The sequence below is a fragment of the Moschus berezovskii genome, chromosome 14 (genome assembly GCF_049115385.1).
Source record: "Moschus berezovskii isolate FMDL1 chromosome 14, NW_MosBer_1.0, whole genome shotgun sequence".
NCBI classification, from domain to species: Eukaryota; Metazoa; Chordata; class Mammalia; order Artiodactyla; family Moschidae; genus Moschus; species Moschus berezovskii.
The window spans coordinates 86,598,656-86,611,975 of NC_142473.1; the positions used below are offsets into that span (position 1 = coordinate 86,598,656).

Genomic DNA, 13,320 nt, shown 5'->3' on the forward strand with positions numbered 1-13,320 from the left:
ATAACAGCTATTTGTTAAAGATGCATGTTGTCAGACTGAAAATAGAAATATTCCTATAAGCACAGCTCACTGCTGATTGCTAATGGATTTTTTTTGTTGTTGTTTGTACTTTTTTTTGTTCATAGAATACAAATTGCCCTTCCTTAAAATGTTCATTTAAAATTTTAAATAGCCACCATATATATGTACAGTGCTTCTGCATCTATTTTAATCTTTGCATTAATATTATATCATAAGCAGGGCTGATATAATGATCCCCTTTTGGCAGAAGAGGAAATTGAGGTTCAGAGAGGTTAAGTGCCATGTGGAAGATCAAACAGCTAATTGGGGAGAGTTGAAAATCCAAAAGCTGACTTGTAGGGGTGGGGAAGGAGAGTAAGGGATGAATTGAGAGAGTGAACTTGAAACATATACATTATCATATGTAATAAAGCAGATAGCTAGTGGGAAGTCACTGTGTAACACAGGGAGCTTAATCAGGTGCTCTGTGACAACCTAGAGGGGTGGATGGGGTGAGGGGTGGAAGGGAGGTTCAAGAGGGAGGGAACAAATGCATACTTAAGACTGATTCACCTTGCTGCATGGCAGAAACCAACCCAACATTGTAAAGCAATTATCCTCCAACTAAAAATAAATAAAAGCTGACTTGTAGAGGAGATATATGTGTACATATAGGTGATTCACTTTGCTGTACAGCAGAAACTAACACATCATTGTAAAGTAACTATACTCCAATCAAAATTAATTTAAAAAAAGAGCTGATATAAGTTAGAGAATCACTTGGTCTTCATTCTTAGTATAAGGGAAGCAGTCATTACTTTTTAAAATTTAAATTAAAAAATTGTTTTTTGGAACGTTGTGTTGATTTCTGCTCCTTAAAAATCTAGGAACAGATCTCCCATGTGACCCAGCAACCCCACTCCTGGGCATATGCCCTGAGAAAACAAAAAAGAAATATGTACCCCAGTATTCATGGCAGCACTGTTCACAATATCTAGGGCATGCGAGCAACCTAGATGTCCACGGCCTGATGAGAGGACAAAGCTGTGGTCCATATTACAGTGGAAGCATTCGTGACTTTTTATCCGATATGGTAGCGAGCTCTGTACCTGTTCATTTCCACATTAGGCTGCCAAGTTTGTTGATGTCCGGAGCTTTACCCATCGGACACTCAGCTTAAGTCTCTTCCTTGAAAATGGCCCTTGAACGTCTCTTCAGGGATCCCCTTATGGGGCGCTGGGGTCTCCGCCTTCCCAGGCAAGCCGCTGGGGGGACGCCCGGGAGGAATTCCACGGTGGTGACGGAATTCCTCCTGACTGCGTTCGCTGACCATCCCCACTGGCGGCTGCCGCTCTTCGCGGCCTTTCTGGGTTCCTACTTGCTCACTCTGCTGGGGAACTGTGGAATGATCCTCCTGATCCGCCAGGACCGCCGGCTGCACACGCCCATGTACTTCTTCCTCGGCCACCTCGCCCTCGTGGACGTCTGCTACTCGTCCACCGTCGTCCCCCAGGTGCTGCGGGTCCTGCTGGAGCGCCGCGTGGTCCTCTGCAGGGCGCGCTGCGCCGCCCAATTCTTCCTCTTCACCTTCTTCGCGTCCATGGACTGCTACCTGCTGGCGATCATGGCCTACGACCGCTGCGTGGCCGTGTGCCGCCCGCTGCTCTACGCGGCCATCGTGACCGAGAAGGCCCGCCGGGGTTTGGTCGCGGGCGCGTGCGCGGCGGGCTTCTGCAGCGCCTTGATTCGCACGGTCACCGCCTTCTCGCTCTCCTTCTGCGGGAGCAACCAGATCGACTTTATTTTCTGTGACCTCCCCCCTCTGTTAAAGCTCTCCTGTGGGGACAGCCACCCCCAGGAGGTGGTGATCATTGTTTTTGCCGTTTTCGTGATGCCTGCTTGTGTACTGGTCATCTCGGTTTCCTACCTGTTCATCGTCCTGGCCATCGTGCGGATGCGCTCTTCCGGGGGCCGGGCCAAGACCTTCTCTACCTGCACCTCCCACCTCGCCGCCGTGGCTCTCTTCTTCGGGACCCTCATCTTCATGTACCTGCGGGACAACTCCGGCCAGTCCTTGGAGGCGGACCTGGTGGTGTCGGTGCTGTACACGGTGGTGAGCCCGATGCTGAACCCTCTCATTTACAGCCTGAGGAACGAGGAGGTCAAGGAGGCGGTCCTGAAATCCTTGGGCCGACTGAAGGTTTCTGGAAGGTTCTAGAGGGACCTTCATCACATATGTCCCTCCTTAGTTGCTCCAGCTTTTCTGTCTTTCCGCAAGTGTCACCTACTTGGGAAGATTTTCCCAGACAACCTTATTAAAATTGCACCTAACATTCCATGTTCTGATTTACTGTGTCATGTAACACTTGTCAAGGCTTTCCCGGTGGTTCAGTGGTAAAAAATGTCTGCCTGTGATGTTGTAAGAGATGCAGGAGATTCTGCCTCAATTCCTTGGTCTGGAAGATCCCCTGGAGGAGGGCATGGTGTTGCCCCACTCCAGTATTTGTGCCTGGAGCACCCCATGGACACAGAGGCTACAGTCCATAGGGTCCAACAGAGTCGAGGAGAGCAGGGCACGACTGAAGTGACTGACCACACACGCACATAATACTTGCCAGGACCTGATGTGCTGTTATAAATATTTGATATTGTCTAGTCCTCACAGCTAGAAAGTAAGCCAGGTGAGAGGAAGCACTTTTGTCTGTGAGATTCATTTCTGAATGCCCCCGGGGCTTAGCAAAGCACCTACCACACAAAAGGCTCCCAATAAGTGGTTGTTGAGTGTGAATTTATCTCTGGTTCCAGTGTTGACCTTTAAGTTCCAACTTCTTCCTCCTGAGTGTTCTGATCTGCCTAGTGGGCTTGCCTAAGGTGAAGGGCCACAATTTTGAGGCTTCAATGCACGAAGGTAAGACCCATGTTGAGCTTATTCCCTAGCATCTGTTGGCTGTAATGCATTGCCTGGCACAACTGATGAATGACACAAATTAAAAACCTGTCTACCAATGCAACTGTGCTCTGATCCAAAGGGATTTCCCAAACCCCATCATTTTTGTTTTCACGGTTTCTCTTCTTACTGTTTCTGTGGGTTTCGAATGGTAATAATATGAATATTAGTGGTGATAATGATGGATAGATAGCAATGATCAAGATTTATTAGGCATTCATCACCTTCCAGGAATTGTGATGTTTGCTCCAGGAATTATTTGATTTAATTCTTTCCACAACACTGTGAAGCAGGTTTCATTATTATTCCTGCTTTATAGGTGTAGGAGGCACCTGGGGACTCAGAGTTGAGTAATTGTGCCAGAGTCAGTGAGTAAAGGCTAGAGTGAGGTTCCCTCGCACCACCCCCAAAACCTGAGCTCTTCGCTGCCACACACACAGTGTCCTACTGTGACCTACTTCCCGTCCTACGTGATTACTCAGTCTGGGACTTATTGTTACTGCGATTTCCTTTCTCCTTCTACCTGGTGAAGAGAAGATGAAAGTCCAGTCTGTAGAGGCAGAAGGCAGTCAGCAACATTTATTTTATAGCCCTGACGTGCTGGCACTGTGTAATGTGGAAGCGTGTGTCAATGTGTGTGTGTGTGTACGCATGCAGTTGTATATGAGAAAATGAAGTGCACAGATTAAACATATGGTGACTTCTGAACTCTAAGACCTTTCATTTTAAGTACATATAACAAAAATTTTAGAAGAGAGTTGGGTGGACATGTTTAAGAAAAGATGCTGGGAGAAAGTTACAGCTGTGGCCAGGAGATTTGGATTCACGCATCAGCCTTTGCTCATGTTTTTGTGCAAATCACTTCACTTGGGGTGAAGCAACTCCATGGAGGGCATCTTGGTCATTTTTCAAATATTAGCTGCCATGTGATGTTCCCCAACCCATCAACTTCTATCATAGGTGCTAAGAAGCATTTTTGTATTGTAGAAAATTTGGTACCAAAGCTCAGAACTTGGTACCAAAGTGTCTAGTCTGTCACTTCTTAGCCCTATGGCTTCAGGTTTGTTAGGGCCTGTCAGCCTCCTTTCTCAGCTGTGAAATAAGGCTTATTGTGAGCATTTATTCTGGGCCAGGTTTTATTTGCATCTCATTTGTCCACACAACTTGGTGCGTGTTGAGGATGGGAAGGTGTTGGGTGGTGTTCATAAGCATAAACATGAATTCATAAGCAGCGCTTTCATGGTGATTGTCCCAGGCCCCACAGTCCACGTGTACCGATGGGTGGAGGGACCCCCAGCTGATCAGTGGACATCCTCATTTCAGAACCGTCTGGAACAGTATTTCCTGGGCCAGGATTAGCCTTGGATCCAGACATTTTCTGAAGCAAAGAATTCACTAGTAATTTTTAAACTAGCCCTCAAACTGGCACACACTTAAAATGCACACTTAAGCTAACAGTAGACTCTAGGCTAAAAGCTTTACATGAATCATTTATTTTAGTCCTCCCAACAGAATTAATGGAAAGTAATTATTACTGATCTCATTTCCAAAAGGAAGAAATTAAGACCCAAAGAGATTGTGTAACTTGCCCAAGTATCAAGAAACTGAGAGACCAGGGAGAATGTGATCTCAAGTGTACAAAGTATGTCCTCTTGAATGATACCCACCCTGCTGTATCTTTCCCTCTCTTTCTTCCAGGCCCCAGTACTCAGTTGCAATTTGCTTCAGAGGTGTCTGAACTTCAGTTGCTTTCTTGCTCTCAGTGTTTGGTAGGTCTGGGCTGGTGTGGATGTGTCTAATGAATTGACATAGATATGAAGCTCATGGAACTCATGTTTGCCTTCTTGGGCCATGATGTGAATCAGGGAATTTGCAGCTCCCTCAGAAAAAGCAGGATTGGCTCAGATGAACTGTTGACTTCTGAAGGTCTTCTAGAGCACCTTTGGAGTCAAAGCTTCCTCCAATAAGTAGTTCATTAGCATGGGGTCTCCGAACTATCTTCCTGATGGCTCAGACACTAAAGAATCTGCCTGCGATTCAGGAGACCTGACTTTCACTTTCATGAGGTCTCCAAACAGTCGCCAAACTTATTTCCATATCTTCTTTTCCAATCTTTAGTGATTGTCTAAGAATTCAAGATTCCTTTCCAAACACGGATCATTGCTATTTCCTGCCGTTTAATAGCATTAGAAAATGTAATTTATTATTTCTTGTGTTTATCGTCTGTCTCCATCGTCATCATCTATTCACTGCCTATTTATCACCTGTCTATTATATCTGTCTCTCTATATCTACTTTCTATATCTGTTACCTATTCACCTATCATTTCATCAGATATGACTCAAAGGATGTGCCTGAAATCCCTTCTGATTTACAAAAACTTTTAAAAACAGCTTCACTGAGGCAGAATTGACAAGTAATAAATTGCATATTAAGTGTACAATTTGGTACGTTTTGACAGTGAATACACCCGAGAAACTGTCTCCACAATGAAGATAATGGACATGTCATCACGCCTCAAAGCTTCTTTTGCCCCATCCTACTTTCTTGAATGTGCCCCTTCCCACCACCCTCCCCTTCATAAACCCAGGCAACCACTCATCTGCTATTTTCACTCTCCATTAGTTAAAATGTCTTAGACTTTATGTAAATTTTATGTAAATGGAATGTCTGACTTTTTTTACTTCGCACGACTATTTCCAGATGCATTAGTGTTGTGAGAATCAGTGGTTCATCCCTAATGATTGCTCTTCCACTGCATGAATATACCGTGGTTAGTTTGTTCCTTCACCTATTGATCAGCATTTTGGTTGTTCCTGGTTTTTGGCTCTTTTAAAAACAGAGGCTATGAACATTCCTGAAATGTCCTTGTATGGATACACACTTTCATTTCTCTCAGGTCACTGTCTAGGGCAAGAGTTGTTGGATCATATGGGAGGCACATGACTAACGTGTTAAGAAACTGCCAAACTGTCTTCTAACTGGTTGCATCACTTCGCATTTCCACATCTTCCACGTCCTTATCAACACTTGGTATGGCCATAATTTTTTTAAAGGTAGCCTTCTAGTGGGTTTATATGGTACCTCACTGTGATTCTAGTTTGCATTTCTCTGATGAGTAATTAAATTGATGTTTAATTTTTAAATGTGGTCACTTGCCTGTAGTAAGTCTGTTCAAATCTTTTGCCTATTTTAAGTGGGCTTTCTGTTTTCTTACAATTAATATGTGAGAGCTCTTTATACTTCTAGATACAAGTCCTTTATCAGATATATGATTTGCAACTATTTTCTCCCATTTTCTACATCGTTGCTTGTGTTATTCTTAACAGAGTCCTTCAGAGAGTCAGTGCTTTTCATTCTGATGAAGTCCCACTTATCAATTTTGTCATTTATAGATTGTGCTTTGGTATCATATTTAAGAAATACTTGCCTGTCTCCTAGCGTGTAAGATGAGTGCAATTGTGCGGTAGTTTGAGCATTCTTTGGCATTGCCTTTCTTTGGGATTGGAATGAAGACTGACCTCTTCCAGTCCTGTGGCCAAATTTGAGTTTTCCAAATCTGCTGGCATATTGAGTGCAGCACTTTCACAGCATCATCTTTCAAGATTTGAAATAGCTCAACTGAAATTCCATCACCTCCACTAGCTTTGTTCATAGTGATGCTTTCTAAGGCCCACTTGACTTCACATTCCAAGATGTCTGGCTCTAGGTCAGTGATCACATTATCGTGACTATCCTGGTCGTGAAGACCTTTTTTGTACAGTTCTTCTGTGTATTCTTGCCACCTCTTCTTAATATCTTCTGCTTCTGTTAGGTCCATACCATTTCTGTCCTTTATCGAGCCCATCTTTGCATGAAATGTTCCCTTGGAATCTCTAATTTTCTTGAAGAGATCTCTTGTTTTTCCTATTCTGTTGTTTTCCTCTATTTCTTTGCATTGATCGCTGAGGAAGGCTTTCTTATCTCTCCTAGCTATTCTTTGGAACTCTTCATTCAGATGCTTATATTTTTCCTTTTCTCCTTTGCTTTTCGCTTCTTTTCACAGCTATTTGTAAGGCCTCCTCAGACAGCCATTTCTCTCTTTTGCATTTCTTTTCCATGGGGATGGTCATGGTCCCTGTCTCCTGTACAATGTCACGAACCTCCGTCCAGAGTTCATCAGGCACTCTATCTATCAGATCTAGTCCCTTAAATCTATTCCTCACTTCCACTGTATAATCATAGGGATTTGATTCAGGTCATACCTGAATGGTCTAGTGGTTTTCCCTACTTTCTTCAATTTAAGTCTGAATTTGGCAATAAGGAGTTCCTGATCTGAGCCACAGTCAGCTCCTGGTCTTGTTTTTGCTGACTGTATACAGCTTCTCCATCTTTGGCTGCAAAGAATATAATCAATCTGATTTCGGTGTTGACCATCTGGTGATGTCCATGTGTAGAGTCTTCTCTTGTGTTGTTGGAAGAGGGTGTTTGCTGTGACCAGTGCATTCTCTTGACAAAGCTCTATTAGCCTTTGCCCTGCTTCATTCTGTGCTCCAAGACCAAATTTGCCTGTTACTCCAGGTGTTTCTTAACTTCCTACATTTGCATTCCAGTCCCCTATAATGAAGAGGACATCTTTTTTGGGTGTTAGTTCTAAAAGGTCTTGTAGGTCTTCATAGAACCATTCAACTTTGGCTTCTTCAACATTACTGGTTGGGGCATAGGCCTGGATTACTGTAATATTAAATGGTTTGCCTTGGAAACGAACAGAAATCATTCTGTCGTTTTTAAGATTGCATCCAAGTACTGCATTTCGGACTCTTTTGTCGACCATGATGGCTACTCCATTTCTTCTAAGGGATTCCTGCCCACAGTAGTAGATATAATGGTCATCTGAGTTAAATTCACCCATTCCAGTCCATTTTAGTTCACTGATTCCTAGAATGTCAACGTTCACTCTTGCCATCTCCTGTTTGACCACTTCCAATTTGCCTTGATTCATGGACCTAACGTTCCAGGTTCCTGTGCAATATTGCCCTTTACAGCACCAGACCTTGCTTCTATCACTGGTCACATCCACAACTGGGTATTGGTTTTGCTTTTGCTCCATCCCTTAATTCCTTCTAGAGTTACTTCTCCACTGATCTCCAGTAGCATACTGGGCACCTACCGACCTGGGGAATTCCTCATTCAGTATCCTATCATTTTGCCCTTTGATACTGTTCATGGGTTTCTCAAGGCAAGTATACTGAAGTGGTTTGCCATTCCCTTCTCCAGTGGACTACATTCGGCTGTGGTCCGTGTGATCAGATTGACTAGTTTCCTGTGATTATGATTTTAGTGTGTCTGCCCTCTGATGCTCCCTCGCAATACCTACCATCTTATTTGGGTTTCTCTTACCTTGGGCATGGGATATCTCTTCACAGCTGCTCCAAGAAAGGGCAGCTGCTGCACCTTACCTTGGATGAGGGGTATCTCCTCAAGGCCGCCCCTCCTGACCTTGAACGCAGAGTAGCTCCTCTCGGCCCTCCTGCACCTGTGCTGCCACTGCCTATTGGACATGGGGCAGCTCCTCTCGGCCACCAGCCCTGGCCTCAGGCGTGGGGTAGCTCCTCACGGCCGCGCCTCTTTGCGTGGTTGGTGTGCTGGGGCGGCGTCCCCCCGCATCTGCGCCACTGGGGCAGGCGTCCCCCCGCGTCTGCGCTGCCGGGGCTGGCGTCTCACACACTAGTAAAGTCATGCTCAAAATTCTCCAAGCCAGGCTTCAGCAATATGTGAACCGTGAACTCCCAGATGTTCAAGCAGGTTTTAGAAAAGGCAGAGGCACCAGAGATCAAATTGCCAACATCCGCTGGATCATGGAGAAAGCAAGAGAGTTCCAGAAAAACATCTATTTCTGCTTCATTGACTATGCCAAAGCCTTTGACTGTGTGGATCACAATAAACTGTGGAAAATTCTGAAAAAGATGGGAATACCAGACCACCTGACCTCCCTCTTGAGAAACCTGTATGCAGGTCAGGAAGCAACAGTCAGAACTGTACATGGAACAACGGACTGGTTCCAAATAGGAAAAGGAGTGCATCAAGGCTGTATATTGTCACCTTGCTTATTTAACTTATATGCAGAGTACATCATGAGGAACGCTGGGCTGGAAGAAGCACAAGCTGGAATCAAGATTGTCGGGAGAAATATCAATAACCTCAGATATGCAGATGACACTACCCTTATGGCAGAAAGTGAAGAGGAACTGAAAAGCCTCTTGCTGAAAGTGAAAGAGGAGAGTGAAAAGGTTGGCTTGAAGCTCAACATTCAGAAAACAAAGATCATGGCATCTGGTCCCATCACTTCATGGGAAATAGATGGAAAAACAGTGGAAACAGTGTCAGACTTTATTTTTTTGGGCTCCAAAATCACCGCAGATGCTGATTGCAGCCAGGAAATTAAAAGACGCTTGCTCCTTGGAAGGAAAGTTATGACCAACCTTGATAGTATATTGAAAAGCAGAGACATTACTTTGCCAACCAAGGTCCGTCTAGTCAAGGCTATGGTTTTTCCCGTGGTCATGTATGGATGTGAGAGTTGGACTGTGAAGAAAGCTGATCGCCGAAGAATTGATGCTTTTGAACTGTGGTGTTGGAGAAGACTCTTGAGAGTCCCTTGTACCGCCAGGAGATCCAACCAGTCCATTCTAAGGGAGATCAATCCTGGGTGTTCATTGGAGGGACTGATGCTAAAGCTGAAGCTGCAATACTTTGACCACCTCATGCGACGAGTTGACTCACTAGAAAAGACTCTGATGCTGGGAAAGGTTGGGGGCGGGAGGAGAAGGGGACGAATGAGAGTGAGATGGCTGGATGGCATCACCGACTCTGTGGACATGAGTTTGAGTGAACTCCGGGAGTTGGTGATGGACAGGGAGGCCTGGCGTGCTGTGATTCATGGGGTCACGGAGAGTCGGACACGACTGAGCGACTGAACTGAACTGAACTGATGGTCACAAAGATTTCCTCCGTTGTCTTCTAGAAGTTTATCATTTAGGTTTTATGTTTATGTGTAGGACCCATTTTGAGTTGAGTTTTGTATATGAAACAAGGTTTAGGTTGAAATGAACACTTCTGCGTATGGACACTCAGATGTTACAGCATCGTTTGTAGAAAAGACTCTTTTTTCCACTGAATTCCCTCTGCGCCTTTGTCAAGAATCAGTTGTCCATGTATGTGGGCCTATTTTTGGACTCTTCTGTTCCACTGATGTATTTGTATGGTTTTACTTCAATACCACACTGTCTTGAATACTAATGTCAGAAATGAGGCAGTGCTTGTCCTTCAACTTCATCCATTTTCATAATCATTTTAACTAGTTTAGGCCTTCTGAATTTTCATATCATTTTTAAAATCCAATTTTTCAATTTATGCAAAGATGTCTATTGCAATTTGATTGAGATTTCATTGAATCTGATTGATCAATATGGGGACAATTGACCCCAATACTGATTCTTCTGACCCGTGAGACTGATGCATCTCCTTTTATTTTAGCCTTCTTTAATTTCTGTGTTTTGTACTTTACAGTGTATAAGTTTTCCAATTCATTCGTCAGATTTATCCTTAAATATTCTATTATTTTTGATGCAATTGTAATGGTATTGATTTTTAAATTTCAGTTTCAACTGTTCCATGCTTGCAGAAATACTATTGATTTTTTTATATTGCTCTGGCAACACTGCTAAACTTACTTATTAAATCTAGTAGGTTTTTTTTTTTGCAAATTCCAATGAATTTTGTACTTAGAAAATCATATAAATAATAGTTTTTCCCTTTCTAATTTAAGTGACTTTCTTTCTCTTGCCTGGCTGTATTGGCTGGAGCCTTTGAAACCATGTTCCTGTGGTTTTAATTCCAAATTTGGTACCAGACATTCCCCTTTGCACCGTTTCCTGAGCCTGTGGCATATTATTTTATTTTATATATTTTTGTTATTTTTATTTCTTTAATTTTTCCAGTTTTATTGAGACGTAATTGACATATGGTATATGTTTAAAGTGTACAAAATAATGATTTGATGATATATATATATATATATATATATATATATAAAATGATTACTACAATTAGTTAACATCCATCACCTCAGTTCAATTCAGTTCAGTCGCTCAGTGGTGTCTGACTCTTTGTGACCCCATGAACCGCATCACACCAGGCCTCCCTGTCCATCACCAACTCCAAGAGCTTATTCAAACTCATGTCCATTGAGTTGGTGATGCCATCCAACCACGTCATCCTCTGTTGTCCCCTTCTCCCCCCACCTTCAGTCTTTCCCAGCATCAGGGTCTTTTCCAATGAGTCAGCTCTTCACATCAGGTGGCCAAAGTATTGGAGTTTCAGCCTTAACATCAGTCCTTCCAATGAACACTCAGGACTGATATCCTTTAGGATGGACTGGTTGGATTTCCTTGCAGTCCAAGGGACTCTCAAGAATCTTCTCCAACATAACAGTTTAGAAGCATCAATTCTTTGGTGCTCAGCTTTCTTTATAGTCCAACTCCCACATCCATACTGGAGAAGGAAATGGCAGCCCACTCCAGGACTCTTGCCTGGAGAATCCCATGGACGGAGGAGCCTGGTGGGCTGCATTCTGGGGTCACGAAGAGTTGGACATGGCTGAGTTTCGTCTCCCACTTTCTATCATGCAGATTTTCACAGATGACTTTTACCAGGTTAAGGGAGTTCCCTTTGATTCCTAGTTTGCTGAGAGAATTTTTTCCCCCCTAAAATCAAGGATGAATAATGGATTTTGCCCACAATCAATTTCTGTATCCATTAGCATGATCACAGTTTTATTATTTGTTTTTTAATATGTTGAGCTACATTGATTGCTTTTGAAATGTTAAACAATTCTTGTGTTTCTAAGAGAAATTATACTTGATCACAGTGAGAAATCGTTTGATTATCAAAGAAGGTATAAGATGTTCCTGAGTATTCTTGGCTCGTTAAAAAGGTCACCAAGGATATTACCTTAAAGTCATAGGCTAGTTTTAAAAGGCATTAGGAGTTCTGAGTCACCTAAATTCCTCTGCTAAAAAGAGACTACAGAGAGAGACATAAGCCATGGACGGAAGACAGAGGCAAAGAAGAAATCTGAGATGCTTCCGTCTTCTGAGAAATATGTTCTGAAGGAGGCACTCCCACTCTGAATTCAACCCTGAGGATGTGGATCTGGTGGGGAGATGGCTCAGGCTGAGGGCAGCAAGGCCTGAAGAGGGCAGATGAGGGTGTGTGCTTTCAGGAGTGACGGTGGCCCCGCGGTATTTGAAACAGGTGATCCCCTGTTTCTTTGGAAGAGCTTTCACTTCCTTTCTCCATCTTCCGGACTCTGTTCTGTTTCCTACCTCCTGGGCTGCTGCTCCTCAGCCTCCTTTGCTGGCTCCTTATTTTTGAATGTCAGAGTCATCCAGGAATTAGCCATAGGTCTTCCTCTCCCTCTGTGGCCACTCCTTGAGTAATTTCATCCCATTTTATGGATTTAAGTACTTGAAGTATTTAAATAAAATGCAGATTCTTTGCTATGATCTCCAAGATTCAACCAGGTTAGGTACCTAACTACCTCCAGGACTATATCTATGTACCCTCCCTTTCCCCTAGTCCAATGCACTTACTATTCCTTCAGGATGTCAGACATGTTCTCGTATCAGAGATTTTTTTATTTATTAAAGGATCTGCTCTTCTTTTTTCTTAGAATGCTATTCCCCAGATCGACTTATAGCTTATGCCTTAAGTTTATTCAGGTTTCAGCTCAAACACCTAAGACAAGCCTTCCTCAACCCCTGAACTTCCCTCCCTAAAACAGCTGTTCCAGCTTTTGACATTGTCTGTCACCTGACCCTACTTCACCTCTTATCGCAGGCCTGCTTGCTCCCTCATAGTATAGCCAACATTTATTTGTATGTTCATTTCTGTCTCATGCATTACAAAGAAAGAGCCGGGAAAGCAATGGTGCTGTCTTATTTTGACTCTCACTAAATACTAAAATTATTTGTTAAGTGAATAAATGTATGAACATTTACTGACACTTTATACAGTAGTTTTTACAAATTGTTCTTTCTCAATATATTAATTTTTTCCTACACATTTCTGAGGCATTTATGTTACCTACAGTTAGATGGCAGAGGTTTTTATTAATTTATTCATAGAACCACAGGTCAGTTTTTCTCCAGTAAGACTAACACAAAAGAACAATTATGGCATAAAATTCAGTTTATCTTTGCTTTGAACAAAACCTGTCTGCTTTCCAAATCTGATGACATGAATTATTGCCTAAATATTGTCTTTGTTTATCAAATCTTAAAAATCATTTAAAAATTTTGGTCAGTTTCTCTCTTTAATTTGTGAGTGTATTA

At 43.0% G+C, this 13,320-nt stretch overlaps 1 protein-coding gene across 1 annotated transcript; it reads left to right on the forward strand.

Annotated features, from left to right (window-relative positions):
• The first annotated feature begins 1,228 nt into the window (after positions 1 to 1,228).
• Positions 1,229 to 2,218, forward strand: LOC129554163 (olfactory receptor 9Q2-like). The gene has a single exon (XM_055422781.2). The coding sequence runs from the start codon at positions 1,229 to 1,231 to the stop codon at positions 2,216 to 2,218; it is 990 nt and encodes a 329-aa protein (XP_055278756.2).
• Positions 2,219 to 13,320: the final 11,102 nt, after the last annotated feature.